Source organism: Carettochelys insculpta, chromosome 12, assembly GCF_033958435.1.
Source record: "Carettochelys insculpta isolate YL-2023 chromosome 12, ASM3395843v1, whole genome shotgun sequence".
Classification (NCBI taxonomy): domain Eukaryota; kingdom Metazoa; phylum Chordata; order Testudines; family Carettochelyidae; genus Carettochelys; species Carettochelys insculpta.
In genome coordinates this window covers 33,882,869-33,901,697 of record NC_134148.1, presented here as the reverse complement: position 1 = coordinate 33,901,697, position 18,829 = coordinate 33,882,869, and the positions used below count along the sequence as shown (strand labels likewise).

At 47.4% G+C, this 18,829-nt stretch overlaps 1 protein-coding gene and 1 long non-coding RNA gene across 2 annotated transcripts in view; one reads left to right on the top strand and one right to left on the bottom strand.

Annotated features, from left to right (window-relative positions):
* Positions 1-539: 539 nt before the first annotated feature.
* Positions 540-3,280, bottom strand: LOC142019815 (uncharacterized). The gene is made up of 3 exons (XR_012647204.1): positions 3,245-3,280; positions 684-864; positions 540-563 (listed from the first exon to the last, which is right to left on the bottom strand). It is a non-coding gene; the product is annotated as an uncharacterized LOC142019815 (long non-coding RNA).
* RGMA (repulsive guidance molecule BMP co-receptor a) overlaps positions 1,593-18,829 on the top strand; it is a 37,269-nt gene continuing 20,032 nt past the window's right edge. Inside the window, exons 1-2 of the mRNA XM_075007117.1 lie at positions 1,593-1,790; positions 11,685-11,812. Coding sequence (XP_074863218.1) covers positions 1,777-1,790; positions 11,685-11,812 — 142 coding nt within the window. The 5' untranslated portion in view covers positions 1,593-1,776. The remainder of the gene's footprint in view (positions 1,791-11,684; positions 11,813-18,829) is intronic.

Here is an 18,829-nt window from a genome sequence, read left to right as displayed (position 1 = left end):
TAGCATTTGTTACCTTCCACACTTAAAAACACTTTGTATAGTTCTGTTACTAGCTGCACACTTGCAAAGGCAACTGCTGCATAGTTAGCATGTTCACAGACTGTAGCAATTAATTGTCTGCCTGGCACACAGAGCTTTGCATTCATTTACTTCCTGTTAAAAGAGTAAAGGCAGAAATACTAATAGGTAGGGGACTAGTAACAGAGAGGTAGCCCTGTTAGTCTGTACTCCAACAAAACAAAACAGCAGAAAGGTAGCACTTTAAAGACTAACAAAATGATTTATTCAGTGATGAGCTTTCATGGGACAGACCCACTGCATCAGATGGGGGGAACACTTCAGCGTAGGTTTATTCCACGCATGCTAAGTCCTCTTTGATGTTCTGAATTGGGGTTGGCCAGGCTCTCTGCTGTGTCACAACTTGAGAGATGGCATGTCCCAAGGTAAAATGAGGGATCCTGGTCAGGACTGGACCAGGTTCCTAAATGCTTGGGTGTTCGTTGCACTGCTTCCATTGCAATCAATAGTAAAAGCCTGACTCCATAGGGGGCAGCTGTGGTTGCCTAATGAGTTGTGTGACATGCACAATATGAGCAGTTTGATTTAACTTGCATGCATCCCTCTCCCACATGATGAAACTGACAGCAGCAGCTTAAAGAATATTCTATCTCTATTTTACTTACCGCTTTGAATGGGCTCTCTGCTCTTTTATTTATTGTCCTCCATCTCTGGGCCATAAAAATTCTACCTCTCTATGTAATCTTTATGATTCTATCACCGAGCACACTGTCCTGGGAAGAGGATTTTCCTTTCTCTCTTGGCTACTCCCCTTCGCTTGCACTGCTCTCTTCTCTTTTCCCCAGCCTGGAAAAGGTGAAAATAGAAAAGCAACCTGCCCATGCATGTTGGGGTTTATTTGCTTTACCCAATCCCTTAGCTACAATGCATGCATACATTAGCAGAGCTCTCCCCTGCACAATCCTTACCGTACTCCCTCGCACGCTGTGAGCCTTTGGAGGATAAAAAGAGAGATTGGCAGCTATGTTTTGTGCATGTGGGCACACATTCACTGTACACACACACACACTGTGTGTTACAGGATTACAGTTTCCCCCAGGAAATAACCTCTTCCAAATCTCTTTTCCCATGTCAGATTTTTGCTCCTCCTGGGAGCTGCAGGTGGACACTCCTAAGTATTCCAGGACCCAAATGCCAAGGCTGCCAAATCTAAACCCTCTACAGGAATGAGCCCTGGGGGGGCAGGATCGTGTGCAGCCACTTCCCCCATTCGTTTGCCTGCACCCTAACCTCCTGCCAATGTCCTAACCCGCCAGCCCAGCTCTCTCCCCCTCCTCCTCTCGCACTGAGCTGCCACTGCTCTCCCTTTGCATGCTAACCAACCTCCTCACACCAGCACACCCAGCCTGGATGGGAAAGGGGGGTGGGGGGCTGTGCCTGCCTGTCTATCTGCTTCGCTTTATCTCCCAGGCTGAGCGATCTGCTGGGGAAATCACTCCCCTTTCACACCCTACCCCGGCTCAGCCAGTCTCTGGCAGACATGCGGCTGAGGAAGATGCTGCTCGGCCGGTCCCGCTGCTGAAGACAGGGGCCAGCGCTTCACCCTCCGGGGGGGGCTCGTGGGGAAGGGAGGGGGGTTGCCCTGTTGCGGACAATCCCACGAGCTCTCTCCCCCCTCCCCCTTCCAGCGCCTGGCAGCGTCCGTCTGCCCCTCCCCACCACTGTCAGCCTCCCCCCCCCAGCGGGCTGCAGAGGCTCATGCAGCCGATAAGGTAAGCACCAGAGCCGGGCTGGGAAAGGCACCGGAGGCTGTTCCCTGCAGCGCGCGCTCACCCGGGGTCACCTTTGCTGCGTCCCCACCTGCGCGCAGCTCTTGGGGCGGCCCCTGGACTCTACCCCTCTACCCCCTGCCCGGATCGCTTGCAGAGCTGCGTCGCGGCCAGGGGCTCCTTCTGCCTGGGGACCTGTTGAGGATCGGGGGCGGTCAGCCCTGATCACCCGGACAGTCGCCCCATCCCCTTTGAAGGGCTTTTTTGTGGGCTCGGGTTCCTTCTCTCCATTGCATGCTCCGTGCAGAGCTAGGCAGGGACGAGTCGCCCTCCCCACGTTTATTTTCAGGGCTGCCATCAGCCAGGCAGCGCCCTAGGGCCAACTGATTCCCCCCCGAACGAAAAAGTGAACTTAATTGCGAAAAAGCGATTCAAACCCCCCCCCCCCCCAAATCCCTGAAACATTTTTGCAATGTTTCTCCTCTCGGTGGTTAGCTGGCAACCAGCTCATCCTTACTGCAAACAGAGGGACCACTATGTATAGCCGCTTTCCTAGCCCCAGTTACTAGGGTTTAAAACTACAGGCTCATTCAAGACCAAGCCAGTGTTTGACAGATATCCAGGCAGTCAGATACTGTCAGGATGAGAGTCAAATAAGGACGAGGGAGAGATGGATGGGTACTTAGACTAAAGCAAACACGCTATTCAGCTCTGAGGGCTAGATTCTGCTACCTTCACTCCTGATGAGTAACTCGTTACTCACCAAACAGGCCCAATGATTCCAGTGGGTAATGAGATATTAGTCAACCTCAGCCTGGAAGAATATTGCCTGGAATTAGGACATTTTGAACTCCCACCGAGGTTGCCAAATAGCCTCTTTAAGTGTTGTTTTCGTTTAGGGAAGTGAATGTTGTCATATGCATTCAAGGAACTCCTAGTACCTGTGCAAGACAGGTGCTTGTTGTGGTGGTAGGTCTTAGGCAGGAGCTGGGAGTTTGGTGTTGTTTTGATGCGATTCTTGATTGCTGCCTGCTGGGGTAATTGTATTGCAATTGCTCAGAGGTAGAATCAATTTCCCCAAATTGAGATTTTAATGGGCACTTGCAGGCTGAGGCTGTCATGTGGTTTAAGGCAGCGTTGGATTGCATTTATTTTATAAACTGGGTATTTTTACAAATTGGTTAGGGATAACAGCGCCACCTACTGGGATGAAACCAGCTTCGGTTCTATCAAGAGCGCGCCCACGTACCCTGCTGAAAAAATACAGTCTGAATCCAGTTTCACCCTCTCTTAGGTGGGGAGTATAACGGATTTGGAAAGTCCAGACTGGTCAGTAAAAATCCCAGTTCGCCTCATTTCTGTAATGGTTTATCTTCCTAGATGGTCTTGAGGCAGTTTTGGAAAAAGTGTTTTAAATGGGTAGCAAAATTTACTAGACTTCCCTTGGCCTTTCCTACCTGACAGTAGAGATGGCATGGTGAGGTGAGTCACATCTCTAGGCATCCTCTTCAGGAGTCCACACGAAAGGAACCAAGTGGGGATGTTACAGTGTTTCCACATGAAGTCAGAGGGTACCTTCAAGAGCATCTCCTGCTTGCTGCTGTGCCACTCCTACTTTTGACACCCTCAGTATATTGGCATTCTAGTTGTCTCAGCACTTGATATTTATCCCAGCTGCTCCACAGAAAGTCCTGTTACCTTTTAATGACAAGATCTAGGAGATATCCTTAAACATCCTGTTTGGCTGGGGAAAGGAGAATTAGACAAATATATATGTAGGAACTTCTGCAATTTCTAGAGACAAAAGTAGATTTTAGAGCAGCAAGAAGAGGAAGCATTACTGTCCAGTTATACTAAATTGATTTCCCTCTAGTCTGACAGAAAATCAAAAGATATTGAAGATCAGGGAGGGCTTTTTACTTTTTGGCAGGTAGAAGTCAGCCACATTTTTACTTGGCCACCAACAGCCATGAAACTTGCTCACAGACAGGACCAGCTATTGGTCCAATTGTTTATTAGAGGCTTGCTCAGACATGAAGCCAATGCAATAGGAACCTTGTTTAGGATTTATTCTGAGTAGAAGATGACCATGAAGGCAGAGCTCCCTGCAGAGAACTAAATATACAAAGGAATTCCAGCCAACCTTCTAAACACTTCAGAACAAGGAAAGATTACATTATGTGATGCTGAGAGTCAAGCTGAGCCCCACAATATTGTTCAAACAAATTAGAAGGGAAGAAGTTGAACGTCACCTGTCAAATAAGGTGGGTAAGGTAACACCTTTGACTGGACCAAGCTAGTGAAGGAGATAAGCTCTTGAATTTACACAAAGCTTTTATAGGACTGGCAGCAGAGGTCTTTGGAACCTCAAAAGCTTTATCTCTTTCACCAACAGAAGTTGATCCAGTGAAACATATTACCTTGTCCACCTTGTCTCTCAAATCCACAGGGGATGGGACCAACAGGGTTACAACTACACTGAAAACAATCTATCAAACACATTGACATAATAGCGAGCTTTATTCTATTTGAAACTATCTAGGCTCATTTTGCTTTCTTTGGGGGGTGTGAATGAAGATTTTTTTTCCCCACACACTTCCCTCCTTGTCTAGCTCAATCACTACTGCATTAGGAATTGACAGGCCGTTACATTTGCACAAGTTATTTTGGATGATCACATCATGTAGCTGTCCCAAAATATCTTTACTCTCCTCAGGGGCGTTTGAAACTGCTTAATTGATTTGGGGAGGGCTGCAAGTTTATTGAACGGAAGGCTCTGTATAAAAGCTACATATTTGGCATTACAAATCTTAATAACCTAATACTGACATCTAACATTGTCCCTTTAAATAGCCATTCTATTGAGTCCAGGGTCCCTATAAGCAGATGTATATTTAGATTGCTGAAGCACCACAAACTCAGCTGTTGCAATGAGGAATTCCTGCAGTAGTCAATAGTCTGCATTCTTCTCTTTAAAGCCTCTCTCAGATACCATGTCTGTCCTCTAAGGTACTGTAACCACTATGCCCAATGCACTAATGAAGGCTGCGATAGAATGTCTTCCCTGTTAATTGCTATACACAGACTTTTCAGAGCAGGAAAACACGTCAGCAGAGCAGCATTTTGAGACACTTACCCAGCAGCGACAAAAGTTCACAGTAGCAGATAGTAATGCAAAGCAGCTTAACATCTGAGGAGCTAAATGCCAACCTAATGGGAGTTACTGCACACATCCACACTTTGAGAGAGACTCTAGTGTAGTGAGTGGTAATTAAAGGTAAGGTAAAGACACCTCTTGTTTTAAAAATACTGCAGTGCTCTCTCCATCTAATCACCACCTCACAGACTCTAGATATTTGGATCCCTACAGCAGAGGGATGCAGAGTAAATTGCTGGGCTTTAAATAAAATAAAATAAAATAAAATAAAGGAACCCTCCAAAGCACAAGCATTGGCTTGATTTACATGTTCTATTTAAAATCACTTAAAATTAAGTGGTCCTTTTTCATTCCACAGAATCAATGTCCCCTCCCTGCCTCCCTTATCTTTCCATTGGTTTTTGGAAGGGATGGAGATTATGTTGATTAAACCAAATCCCAGTTCATCGTTAGGGTTGCCAGACATCCCAATATTATGGGCTTTGTCTTGCCTCTGCAGACCATGACTGAAACACACAGGGCAGCTTGAAGACATATTATCCTGGGAGCCCTCATGCCTCTGTGGCTGTTATTAGAATTATGCATAGAATGGTAGCACCAAGAGACCCCACAACAGTGCCCTGCTGGTTTAAGTGCTATATGAACATATAGTAAGGAGTCATCTATATGACCATGGGCCATTGATCTAAGTTACTCAACTTCAGTTATGGGAATAACGTAGCTGAGATCAACATACTTAGGTCTGCTTACTGAAGCATCTTCACTGTGATAAGTCAGCCGCTGAAATGTCTCCCACTTACTCCTCTCATTTTGGTGGAGTACCAGAGTTGACAGGAGAGTGCTTGGCAATTGATTTATCATGTCTATACTAGATCCACGCTGGATCGGTCACTGCCCATTAATCCAACAGGTAGTGAAGACACGCCCTAAAAAGCAGCCCCTAACCCAGTGAGTTGAAAACTAGATGCAACTAGTCAACCAAGCAAATAGGCAGGGAAGATGAGGTAGCAATACAAGCAATGCCAATCAGCCGGGGTAGCCAGTGAGTTATTCTACAGTCACACTGTGCTGACGGGGAGATCCTACAAAATGGAAAAAATATGCCGGTTTCAGAGCTGTGTGTTGTCCCATGCTGGTTTTTGCATTGCAGATAAACAGTCATTGTCTTTTGGGAGAGGTCAGAATACTGGGATCACCTCATGCAGGAATCTTCTAGATTTGAGATTGGCGTTAGTCCTGATAACCTATTTTAAAAATGATAGTAACTCAGTTATTTTTGACTATTGCCCATCATTCCTGGTACAGGTTGAACATCTCCAGTCCGGCACTCTATCATCTGGCAACACCTGTAATCTGGCATGATTTTACTTATCCACTTATCACGGGTGTGGCCAAGTTTCATGTGATCCCATAAAGTTTGTTTCCAGCCACCAGTCCTGGCTCTCAGTGTTCTGTGCTGTTATTTAGCTGGAATTTACCCCTGAATGTTTTCTAAGAACCCAGTAGGCAGTGGAAGTGTTGGTAATGCTGATGACCTCCTGTGGTCCAGCAAATTCTCTCATCCAGCACCAGTCATGTCCCAAGAGTGCTGGATGAGAGAGGTTTAACCTGTATTTGCATTTGGCATCAAAGTTATTCACTAGTCCAAATACTCTCTAGCACACAGCGTGTTTCAAGACATGCACATCTCATCTTTCATCTTGATTCACCTTCCTTTGGTCGCTGAATATTTGGGGTTCATTACAATCACATGGAAACACTGGGAAAATGATAAATAAGTTTTTAAAATCACTCGTTGGTAGTTGTATAAATGTCCCTGTGAGTACAATGTAGATAATACATGAGCATCTTATAAACTGATGGCTTTTTGCAGCCCTAAATGTTAAATGGTGGTTTATGAACTGAAATAATACCATGCATTGTTACAAAAGATCACATATGAGTTGCTGTTTGGGCTCAGTTGTTCATTCATTTTGAAATGAATAAGAGTTTTGCCATTGGTTTAAATGAAAGCAGAATGTTGTTCTTAAAACTTCCAATTTAGACTACCATGGTACTTGGCAAACATCAGTTGCTTATGGGTTTCCCAGTCCTTGTGAGGAGGTGTTATCCCTATTTTTACAAATAAGGAAACTGAGGCACAGAGCAGAGAAGTTACATTCTCAAAGTGCCTAGAGACTAAATTGAATGGTAAATAAAGTCACTGTGGTTGGATAGAAGCAACAGAGTCAATTTTTGTGAGAGCCAGGAATAAAGCCTAAGAGTCCTGACTTCCATTCTCCTCTAAACTCTAGCTACAAGAAGCACAAAGTCTTCAAAACTGCTGATACTTACTATTTTAGCAGCATAATAATAGGTATCAAATAAATTCATAAGGAGAGCCTGTAAGCGGAGATGTCAACTCTAATGGTTTAAATTATTCAGTAAATTTATTCAGCCCCCTTGAATCAATGGCAGTGCATGGTCTAACTTAGACCAGCATAGGCTAACATTCCACTGGCCATGGTTTCTCCAGCCTCTCCGTAAGTTGCATATGCATGTAATGTATATACACACCCACAAAATTAAATGAACCGGGATGGTCCCTATGTAGCCAGAAAGGATAACTACTTAGGAGAAGAAAACATATACTGTGATGGGCTTCTAGAAGGCCCAGTTCTACTTCCATTAAAGGCAGAAGAATCAGGTTTGTCAGCTTCAAGGGCAGATATGCCCCCTGCCTTGGTAATGTAAGAGCCTTTGATTAGCTGATGCTTCATTAATAACCAAAGAGTGAGTTAGTCTCATGCATCCGATGAAGCGGGTCTTTGCCCAAGAAAGCTTATGCTCCAAAATATCTGTTAGTCTATAAGGTGCCACAGGACTTGTTTTCGAAGATACAGACTAACATGGCTACCTCTCTGACACGAAGAGTTGGCAGGAATTTATGCTGGTTGTGAGACCATGGAAATCAATGGTGTTACATCAGGGATGCATTTGGCCCTTACATCGTCAGGCAACACTTAGTCCATCTCTTACTCCACTGCAGCTACATGGGGTTGAATCTCACCAGGGAGAGTGGTATGCCACGTATCATCCTGTATTCCATGAGATACATAAACCAGAGACCCTATCTGCTAGCCCAGATTTAAATCACAGGGACACATTTATCCAGCAGACGGTGTGTTAGTGTAGCCTCCTGTTCTAATTCCAGTTCAGATCACTATATCCTACTACCTTATATTCCGCAGTTATGGACGCCTCTTCACTGGCTGTTGTGTTCTACCTTCCAGTGGCTGCATTTCTGTCATGGATGAAACGGTCCCTGAGTATTGTTTGCAAAGAGTTTAGGAATCCTTTAAAATGAAAAGTGTAGTCAAAACATAAGATCCTTGTCAGTGACAGCATTTAGCCCTTAGGGAGAAAAGAAATAAGGGACAAGGCTGTATTGCTTCCCAATTCTTTTCAAATGGAGAAGCCTCCATTGTTTCCCTTAGGCAATGTTCAAATCCCAACTTTCAAACGGTTTAGGGCTGTTTGAGATCCAGGTCTTTGGTTCAGCTCATTAGAAAGGTAGAGGTCATTTGCAAAACGTGGCACTGGATCCAAACTGGAATTTGAGCAACACACATATTTTGGGCCTGCTAAGTCCAACGCGTAGTTCTCACCAGTGAAAGTGGCTGACTTCAGCTGTGCAAAACCACCCATCAAATGTGCATTACCTGATGCCACTGAGCTGAAATGAATCTGGGGGAGGGAGGGCTGCAAACTGTAGTCAGTAAAACCAGATATTTGACTCTTGGCAGCACAGTTTTCACTGAGCTGTCAATCAAAGCTGCACCTGAGTCCATCTTTGATCTCTTTCCCTGCTCAGGTTGTTCTGCAGCCCTTCTGCATGCAAACCTCCCATTGACTTTCATAGCAAAGCAGTCCTGTAGCACCTAAAAGACTGACACATTTATCAAGTCATGAGCTTGTGCGATCTGCAGGATCAGAACAGAGTGAAATAGAGCTGGGTCAAATGCACGGCCAGCTGCAGCCCTTTGTCAAACAGACAAGGCTCTGTGCTTACAATTGTCCTCTTTTGATTCCATACAGAATCACCTGCTCTTTTATTCCTCCTACAGCCTTGACATAAATCTGGCATGTCCACCAGAGGCATAGTTTGATTTATATATTTGGGTGGACAGCTACAGTCAGGCCAACAGGGCTGTACTTAGGGATGCCTGCCCCAGACATGCACTTTGGGGGCCAGTGCCCTCCTTATCCTCCAGCAAAAGGGCTCATCTAGTTTTAGCTCTGTGGCTGTTCAAGTGTTGGAAATTCAAACCCCACGTCTTAACACAATAGCCAAATGGAGATATTTAATGAATTTGCCTCAATATATGTAATCTGATAGCCGCCTCTGACTGCATCCCAGGCAGAGTTTGGTTTTGTTGTTGTTGTTGGTTTTTCTGTTTGTTTGTTTGTTTGTTTGTTTGTTTTTTAAAGCTGAGGCCTGATCAACCTCTAAAACTTGCATCAACCCAGCTACATCACTCTGGGCTGTGACAAATTTTGCCCTCTGGAAGCTGTAGTTAGGTCAGGCTATCCCATCCTTAAACACAGCTTGGTGGAGAGAAGAATTCACCCATTGACCTAGCTCCTGCCTCTCAGGGATGTAGATTACCTGCACTGATGGAAAAACTCTTCCCATCAGCTTTCCAGTGGTACAGAAAGTTCAGATGAATTAACTACAGCTGTGAAGTTAAAGTGCCTTAACCAGAATTACAGAGGCCTTACTTCATTATAGTTTGAACCTGCTTAAAGGAAAGTACTGTTGCCATAGACAAAGGAAAAATTTGAAACACATTTAGTTATAAAGTATAATTCTCTTAACAGAGATTCTCTTAAAAATGATATTCTTCAGTTTAGCCACCTCTTCCCAAGTGACATAAGCTAAACTGGAGAAAGTCACTTTTATATTTGAAAGAGTGTCCACGCTGGAATGACTAGACCTGTATGACTTTATCAGTATAATAGGTAAACTCTCCCAGACTGATAAGGACAAACTGAATATCAGCAACAACTTCCTGACAGCGAGATCTGTCAGGCTGCAGGATAGTTACCCTGTAGGAGTGCCAGAAGAATATTTGGATGGCTATTTAACATTGGTCTTGAGAAAACACCTGTAAATGTGTGATAGAGATTATCCCCTTCATTGGTTGGGAGCTCTGCTACGTGACTGTACAAAGCATTTCCATTTCTAACATCCATCAGACAAAAGACATGAAGCTATGAAATCAGCTCCATGTGTGTTTGAGTCATATGGGCTTACTTCACTCCCACTGATGCAGCAGTGGAAGGGTGAGCAGGATTCTGTTGTGAAACATATACACCTACCACTAACTGCTGGTTTCTGCTGGCCCAATGCACGTTGCGAGTGACAATAAAGCAGTCGAGTAGCACTTTAAAGACTAACAAAATAATTTATGAGGTGAGCTTTCATGCGACAAAAACAGGTGTGTCCCACGAAAGCTCATCACCTAATAAATTATTTTGTTAGCCTTTAAAGTGCTACTTGACTGCTTTTTTGTTTTGATAGTATATAGACTTGCACGGCTCCCTCTCTGTTACCATGCAAGTGACAAGGATTGGCAATACCTTTAGTGGAGTGAGGCAGGGAGCAGTGTTCATTCTATTTTTTTCCACCCCGGGTGGAATTAATTTTGTTACATGCACCAAGGCATCTGTGGATATGCACCACCAACAGAAACATGCTGTTGGCTATGGCCGCTTGTGCTAATTGGCTGGGCAGCACCTGAATCTCTCCTAAGCAGCTGCCCAAGTGCTCACCTTAGAGGGAACACCGGCTGGGAGCCAGGAACTCCCACCTCTTCTTTCTCTGCCATACACGAAGGGGGTGACCTTGGCTAAGTTATGTACATATGGATAGAGAACAGCCCCTTGAACCCAGATCTTCAATGGGATTTAGGAATCTAAATGCCTTTGAGGAGCGGGGGCCTCCATGCCTCAGTTTCCCCGGAGGGTAAGGATCCTTCCTCCCCTCCAGCGGCTACACCAGTTTACCTTTGCACAGCTTTTTGAGCACCTCCGTGCCGTCTCAGCGCTCAGCATTACTGTCTCGCTAGGTAGGCGGCAGAGGAAACCCTGATGGCTTTTCAGATCCCAGGTGCTTCCTGATGGCCCGGGGGGGAAAAAAAAAATCCCTGGAGACTGGCAAACCCAACTGAAATTCACTCCGCAGTGGCTGGGAGAGAGATCCGGGAGCCAGCCCCGTCCCTTCGGCAGTCCATCCCGCGGCCCCTGCAGAGGGGAACCCAGCCCGGCTCGGGGCGGTGGCGGGGAGTCTGCCTGGGGTTCTACAGAGAGCCCGGCCTCTCGCGCTCCCCACCCCAGCGTAACTCCTCCGCCCCGGCCGGGCGCTGCGGGCTGTAACAGGAGCCGCTCTGGCCCGGGAGGCGGAGCCGCTGGCGGAGGCGCGGGGAGTAGGCCGAGCTCTGCAGGCATTGGGCGGCGGCCCGGGTGATTGATGGGGTTGGCTGTTTTGCACGGGGCGGGAGGGGCAGGGGGGGAGGAGAAGCCCGTGTAATTTCAGTGCAGAGGGAGCGGAGCCTGCCAGCGAGGGGCTGCCTCCCCTGCACAGCTCCCGGAGCAGCGCTCGCTGCGGGCCCGGCACAGCCCGGTTTAGTTTCTCTTCTTCTCTTCGATTGATTTGTTCCCCCCTCCCTTTTTTTTTTCTTTCTCTCTCTCTTTTCAAGCTCTTCTTCCAGGGAGAGGCTAGTGGTTAAAGCTGGAGCTGGATGGATGGGTATGGGGAGAGGGGCAGGATCCACAGCCCTGGGATTCTTCCAGCTCCTCCCTGTCTTTCTCTGCATCTTCCCTACAGGTAAGGAAAAGCCCCTTGGGTTGAAGACTTTGCGTCCCCAGCCTGTGGCTGGCCGGGTCAGTTGCCCCCCTTCCCTGTCTGCGGGCCTCCCTGTCGCTCTCTTCTCCCTGCAGCAGTCCGCCACATGCTAGGCGAGCGGGGCTGAGCTTTCAGCACCAAGCCCCTCAGCCTGTCCTCTCTCCCGCCTCGGGGTGGGTCTCTCCCGGCTGCCTACCTCTGCCCCCCACCGCCCCCATCTGGTCCTGGGCAGAGTGGCTAGATGCAATCGGTGCATTGTTATGGAGAGGGGGCAAATCTCTGCCCTGCAGATGCGGACTGTGTGTTTGTCGTTTTCCCGGGTCCTTTGTGCTCTGGAAAAAAAGGGGTGGGGGGGGGAGTGACCGAGGAAATAGAGCCAGATGGTGCCCCTTGACTGGTTGCCGGCGCCCGGCTGGTGGGGAGCTGCAGAAGTTGGCCTCGAGATCGGAGCTGTTCCTTGTGCTTTCAAGAAGCGGGGCAGTGAGTAGGGGTTGAATTTGAGATGTGATGGGGGGAAGGGGGGAGGTCCAGCTTAGCCGCTCGTGCAACCTCTGGATGTTTGAATACATATTAGTGGTCCCAATCCACTGCTACGTCACCACAGCTGGACCCCCCGCGTGGCTGGTTGCAAGCGGGACGCCCTGGGAGAAAAGCGGAGTAACCCACCAGTGAGCCCGAGCCCGCAGCTGTGGGGTGGAGGGGGCCAGGTTATCACACCCCGCCTCCTTTCCCGAAACTGTTTGGGTTAGGTGTTTAGCGCTGTCTGCTTCCTTTGCCGGGCCATTGCTCGCTTAGGCAACTGGGTAAGCTGGGTTTGAAACAAGTGTTCCCTTTGCATCCAAAGGGCTGATCCCCCTTCCAAAGCCTGCCCCCCCCCCCCATTGCGGCTTCCCCGGCGCACACGTTCATACACTTGCAGCGCTGGCTAATCTTGGTGCTTGATAACATTTGAGCCACCCTCTGCCTTTCCCCGCTTTGTTTGTATTGTGTCAGAAAAGGAGAGAATTTCAGAATTACAGCTGAAAACGCCATCTGTTTCCAATGAATCCCCCATAGCTTTTCACAATGTTTTTGGCAGATCTGTGCCTGCAAATTCCTTCGAGCCGTGAGTGCTTGTTTTTGTTGGGGGAGGGGAAACCAACTCCACAGAGGAAGATTTGTTCCTTGCAAAACCCTCCAGTTTCTTTACCTCTTTTTCTTTTTCTTTTTCTTTTTCTTTTTCATTGGGGGAGAAGAAGAAAAGCCCAAAAGTTTAATCTTTTGGTCCATTTTCGTTTCATATCATTTCTTCCTTTTCTGTTGTTCAAGCTTTTTTTTTTGCACTGTCTAAGCTGTCTGTCTCACTCATGCAGTGCATAAAGAAATTAGCCCCCTGCCTGATACAGGAAAATAACCCCCTTCATTGCAATATCAGAATCAATATGTCCACCTTGAGCTCCCTGATTGTTTGGGTATTTTAGAAAACTGAGTGCAGAGGTCTCCATTGCGGGATGTTTATGATCAGATCCTACAGGGTGTTGCTTAAGTTCTTTATGCAGCCTTTGAATCAAAGTGCTGGGGCTGAGTCTTGCCATGCAAGAAAAGACTTGATATGAGATTGTGTGTTGTTGTTGTTCTTTTTTTTTTTTTTTTTAATCCCCTCAACGGCCAAATATGTTTCAAAGAACTGGCAAAACTGGGTAATCAAGCTGCACTGTGAACTGCTAAGAGGAATTTGGGCACAAATTTAGCCATGCTCCTCATGTATTACTCTTGTCCCTTGCTCTGCACTTTTAATAGGGCTGCTGGCAGAAGAAAAAGGGGTGTCTGCACCTGGTTGTCTCCCCCACCTTCTCTCCACTCTGACTCCAGATAAATTTCATCTCGGCAGCACATGGTACAGAGGTGGCAAAACCCTGATGGAGTCTTAAAATTGCTTCTGAAAGTTGCTGGTTTTAGAGGGGCTGTGCCAAGCAACACTCCCAGCCTGTCTCTACAGAGCACTCAAGTGTGTGAGCTGTGTCCCACCAAGCCTTGCACTTTTTGTTGCTTTTTTTCTGCTTTTTGTGAAACATTGGACCTGATTCAGATCTCCCAGGGCTATGATCCTAGTGGCTTGCCCAGAGTTCCTCCTCATTTGCACCATGGGGCTGGATTTTCCTCTCTTCCCCATGATGTTTCCTCTAATGTTTTCCAGCCATGGGCAAAACAAATGTTGTTACATGCACTAAGCATGTGCCAATGGGCACCACCAATAGAAACACATGTTGCCCACTGGGTGGCTGTGGGTGCTCTAATCAGCTGGGTGGGCACCTGAGCTGTACAGGGGACACTGCTCCCCAGCCTGGCTCCAGAGTAACCCCATTGTGGGGCTGCACTGGGACAAAACAGCTGGCTGGAGAATCAGACCAAATCCTGGCATTTTTTATTCCATGTTCCCTAAACAGATCTTCTGTTGAGGACTCTAGGGGCCAGATTTCCCAACAGCCTAGGCTCAGTTTCCAAATCTGCGTTGTTAGGGCTTCGTTGGTAAAACAAGCTCGGTACCTGATACCTCCCATATGCAGCTCTTAGGGTGACATATGTGGCATTGAGCACTCCATGTAGTGAGCTCTTGTTAAAATCCTGCCGTGTATTTTAGGGCCTAAACAGGAGCTGAACTGTACTGTAAATTTGGCCCTCTGCATTTTGCCTGAGGAAGGACTCCAGGGAGGGCTTGTCCCCTGAACAACAATCTGTAGGAAGTTGCTTTTGATTTTGGGTCTAGCTGGTAAGCTGGTCCAGCTCTCCTTGAAGAGGTGACCCTGATATTTGTTGTCCCAAAACACCTTTCTCCAAGGAGTGGGAATTAATGCCTCCAGTCCATCCAGGCAGTGTGGTTTATTCCAGATAAGGATCCAGCCTATTGGAGGCTTATCAGATAGGTTGATAAATGGCTTTTGTCTCTTATCGGGCAGTGAGGGATGTGATCTCAGCACTAAGCTGAAACTGAGAAGGGGGGCTTAGACGTTGTTAAAACAACACCTTCAAAACCCTTAAAGTGACAGTGCTTAGCGTATTCCCATTCCTGAGGCGATATGGCAGAGTGGCCACCAGGATAGCTGTTGTCTTAGGTGTTGTAATGGAGCAGAGTGACGGGGCTCAGCTGTAAACCTGTAAAGTATTTTTCACTAAAGCAAGTCTCTTGTTTGGGATGGAGAGTTGTGTGCAATTGCCCTGGAGAGTGTCACTGGAGCTAAAAAGGAGGTGCCTTGTTTTTCAGTGCAAAGGTGGAGTCTGGGCTTTTTGATGGGAATCGCCTCTGTAATTCCAAGTTCCTGGTTCACAGGAACCCGGCAAAGTTATGGGGAAGTTTGGGTTTCTAATGGAGGCAGCTGAGGTTTTCTTCTTCTGTGGCCTGAACAGCTGCACCATGTCAGGCATGCACATAAAAGTGATCACAGAGCTGTGCAGTCATAAAATAATTCTTACCCAGGGGCTTAATGGGTTTCTGCACCAACCTGCTGCTTCTAGAGACCCAGGCTGAAATGCTGGGTCCAGCAAAGAGTTTCAGGGTTTCTCAACAAGTCTCTAAGGTACACATCATATAAACCACCACACTCTTTGGCACAGTTATACACAATTGTCACTCAAGCCCAAGACTTGAATAGTCAGGGTGTTGCTGTGGGTTCCCTTTCAGGTGCACTGATGGAGCTGAGAGGGTGTCAAGGACCAGAAAAGCAGGATGCTGCCGATTTTGCTCTTTTTTGCTTTGTGATTTGCCATAGCTGTGCAGCAGCAGCCCAGAACTGGACTAGCGGAAGGGTCTGGCTGCAGGTCAGGGCTGCGCTACATCAGGAGAACTGTGTGGGGAGCCAGGACTGAATATCAGCCTGGGTTTGTGGCGGGATTGAAAGCTAGTGGTACTGCTGGGGTAGAAGCCCAGGAATGAAATAGTGCTGCAAGGGGGAACTGAGGGAGGCTTTTGGATTGAAATACATGGCGTGCGGCAGGTCATGACTGAGTTTCCCTGGCCATACCCTGCTGGTCTCTACGTTGTTAGTCCCTTTCTTCCATGAGGCCTGAATTCACTCATAAATGGTTTTAAAAGGCTTTGTAACCTAGAGTTGACAAATATTGTAATTAAGAGCTGGAGTCTCATAAGCGGGCCTTTTTTTTTTTTTTTTTTTTGCATGAACTGTCATGATGACCACTGGGGTTTCAATACTAATCTAAAGATTTCTTTGCACACGAGCACAATCTTGCTCACCAAATCACCGCTCCAGCCGCGGAAGTCTCTGGAGCGAGGAGGGAGAATTGAATTATGACCAATTGCAAAACCAGATGCCGTCCCTTCGATGAAGTCATAGGGCTTTTACTGCAAAAGAGCAAGCTGGCTCCCTTTGCACCAGCAGCCTGTCTAAATGCAGATGTCTAATGTTCTGCTCGTGGCTACAAGGAGCTGCACTTGGGGAGGGAGAATGTGAAAGTCTTTGACAGAAGCAAAATCAGGGAGTTCCTCAAGTGAAGCACAGGTGAGGTTATTGGAGGAGCTGAAAGACCCAGTCTTGATCCCATGGACATTTTGCCATTTACTATCCTGGGTGCCAGATTGGGGCCCTAAATGTGTGATCATATCTGGGGAGTAGGGCTGATAATACATTTCACTTGAGCCCTGCATAATCCACCAGGAGAGGGGCCCTGTGGCTTAGATGTCGGCTTCCTATCCTCTTTTGAGTCTCCAACAGCCTACAGTTATATAGCCTGGGTTCTGAGGAACCCAGCTGTTCTCCCCACCCCACTCCGGAGCATGGCTGTGAGGTCATGTGACACCCCCTCTAAACTGCTGGGGTCCAGTGGCTGGTGCATGTGGCCCGGTTTTCCTGCTGGAGGACCCCTGACTCTGGAATTTGCTCCCCATGGGGGAGCCAAACTTTGTGACCTTTACTGCGCAACATAAAACCCATCTCTCTTCACAGGCATTTCCCCGGGGGTGGGGGAGGGGAGGGATGGATGAATGAGCAGGGGAGTGGAGAGTTACTTGGTTTTGACTTCTTCCTTTCTGTTCTGACATTCAGAACTTGTGCCGGGGTGCTGCAGCGAATGGGCACCTTTACAAATAAACAAACCAGGGAATGCCAGGGACTGGGATCTAGGCTGATAGTATTTGCTTCCATTGCATTGGGAGTCATACAGAAGAAGTTGACTATCAGCTGGGCTGGTAGTGAATGGGGATGTACAGGGAGGGGTGAGAGGAGGTAAGATACAGAGAGACAGGTACCTGTGAACTGATCTACATAGAGATCTTTTGGTTGCCCTTGTCAGACTCCTGGAGAAAGCAAGAGGTGAGACACAAGGCCGTATGGGTGTTTGTGTGAATTTCCCCTACGTTGTTGGAGGTTCTAGCTGACATCTATGAAAGTCAGGCAGCTGACTCACCACGCCCTGCACTCAAATCAGCGCCTCTAACTGAAATGCCGCAATTCTTGGCAGGCTCTTTAATTGTGTAAATTTGCCTCCTTCAGATTTATGTGCTTAGGGCCTTTCTCCGTCGCCTCATTTTTGGATCTCATTTAGCCCAGTGTCAAAGGTTTGAAATTTCATGTGAAAGTTGTGGGACTGATTATTCTCAAAGAAAACACACACCTGTAGTGCAAAGCACTTTCCCACCACAGGCTGCCCCATTCTCACAGGATATGGAAAGGCAGAGGGCCTGCTGATCAGGCCTGGCTGCAGCCATGCAACTGTGCAGAGGGGTTGTTCCTGTAACAAGTGTAACCCACGCATCTATGGGGCATGGTTCAGTGTCCCATGTACTGGCACTTAGACCACTTAGAGAGAGAGAAACTGAGTCTCCTCTACACCCTTAGGCTGAGAACCAGCTGCCTGGCTTTCAGCTCAGGCAGGAGAGACTCACGCACAAAGCTCCAGAGGTCCCAGGTTTGGTTCTGCCTGTTAGGATTACACAAGCAGAGTCTGAACGGAACCCAGCCAGAGTGAAATATAACAATCACGGCTCAGCTATGAGCCTCAGCCTCTTGGAGAATGGCCTGAGGCCTGACTTACGCCAGTGGCTCACCACACTCTGAGGTTGAGAGGATGGTTATTGTAAGTGACTCTGGAACCGCAATGGACAAATGTGGGCAGAGGCAAAGCAGATTTGTCTGCTCCGTTCTGATAGGGCTTGATGCAAAAGCCCATTGGGGTGTACTGAGGAGATTGCTGAGTCTCCTGGACAGAGGAGAGGGACTAGGAGTTGGAAAACTGTGTTAACCTTGGGTGGTCACTTCACTGCTCTGGGCCTCAGTTCTCTCTACTGTAAACTTTGCTTTACCCACCTTTATAAAGTACTTGAAATCTTGGATAATCTGCTGGTGTAGAGAAAGCAGCCCTTCCTTCACTTTCTGCCATGCAAGCCTGGCTTTCGAGGGTCATGCTGCCTGGGATGACACACCAGTCCTTCTGGCTGCTGCTTCTCCCCCATGGATCTAAGGTGCATAAACTTCACTAACACCATTTTACAGTATCGGAGGGGTAGCCGTGTTACCATTTTACAGGTGCACGAAAATGAGACACAGGGCCTCACCCCTAGAGAGTCAGTGGTAGACCGAGGAATAGAACATGCAGCCTCCTGGACACAAGGCTGCCTCCATGTAGCTGCTGGCATTGTCTATGGCAAGACACTCCACCCTGATTCTGTGCCAGAAGAAGTTTAGATAGGGAAGGTGTGGAGAATCTATGGCTCTTTGTGATTTCAAATGAAAATGCCCCAATCTGTTTTCAGTCTGCTTAGCAATTTCATTTCTAAGGAATGCTCATTTCCAAGCTTTGAAGTTCACCTTTTCAAGCTTTGCTGATATTCTTGGAGCAGGAGAGTAGTTGGAAGGGTCTCCACTGCAGCTGGGAGTGAGTCTCCAAGCCTCTGTAAGCAGACTTAACACCCACAGGGCATGAGCCCACCCCACGCTGTATGCTTGAAAGCTGGGAGACCCACATGGCTCTTTTTAGCATGCCAGCTCCAGCCTGGCTACCCAGTTCAGG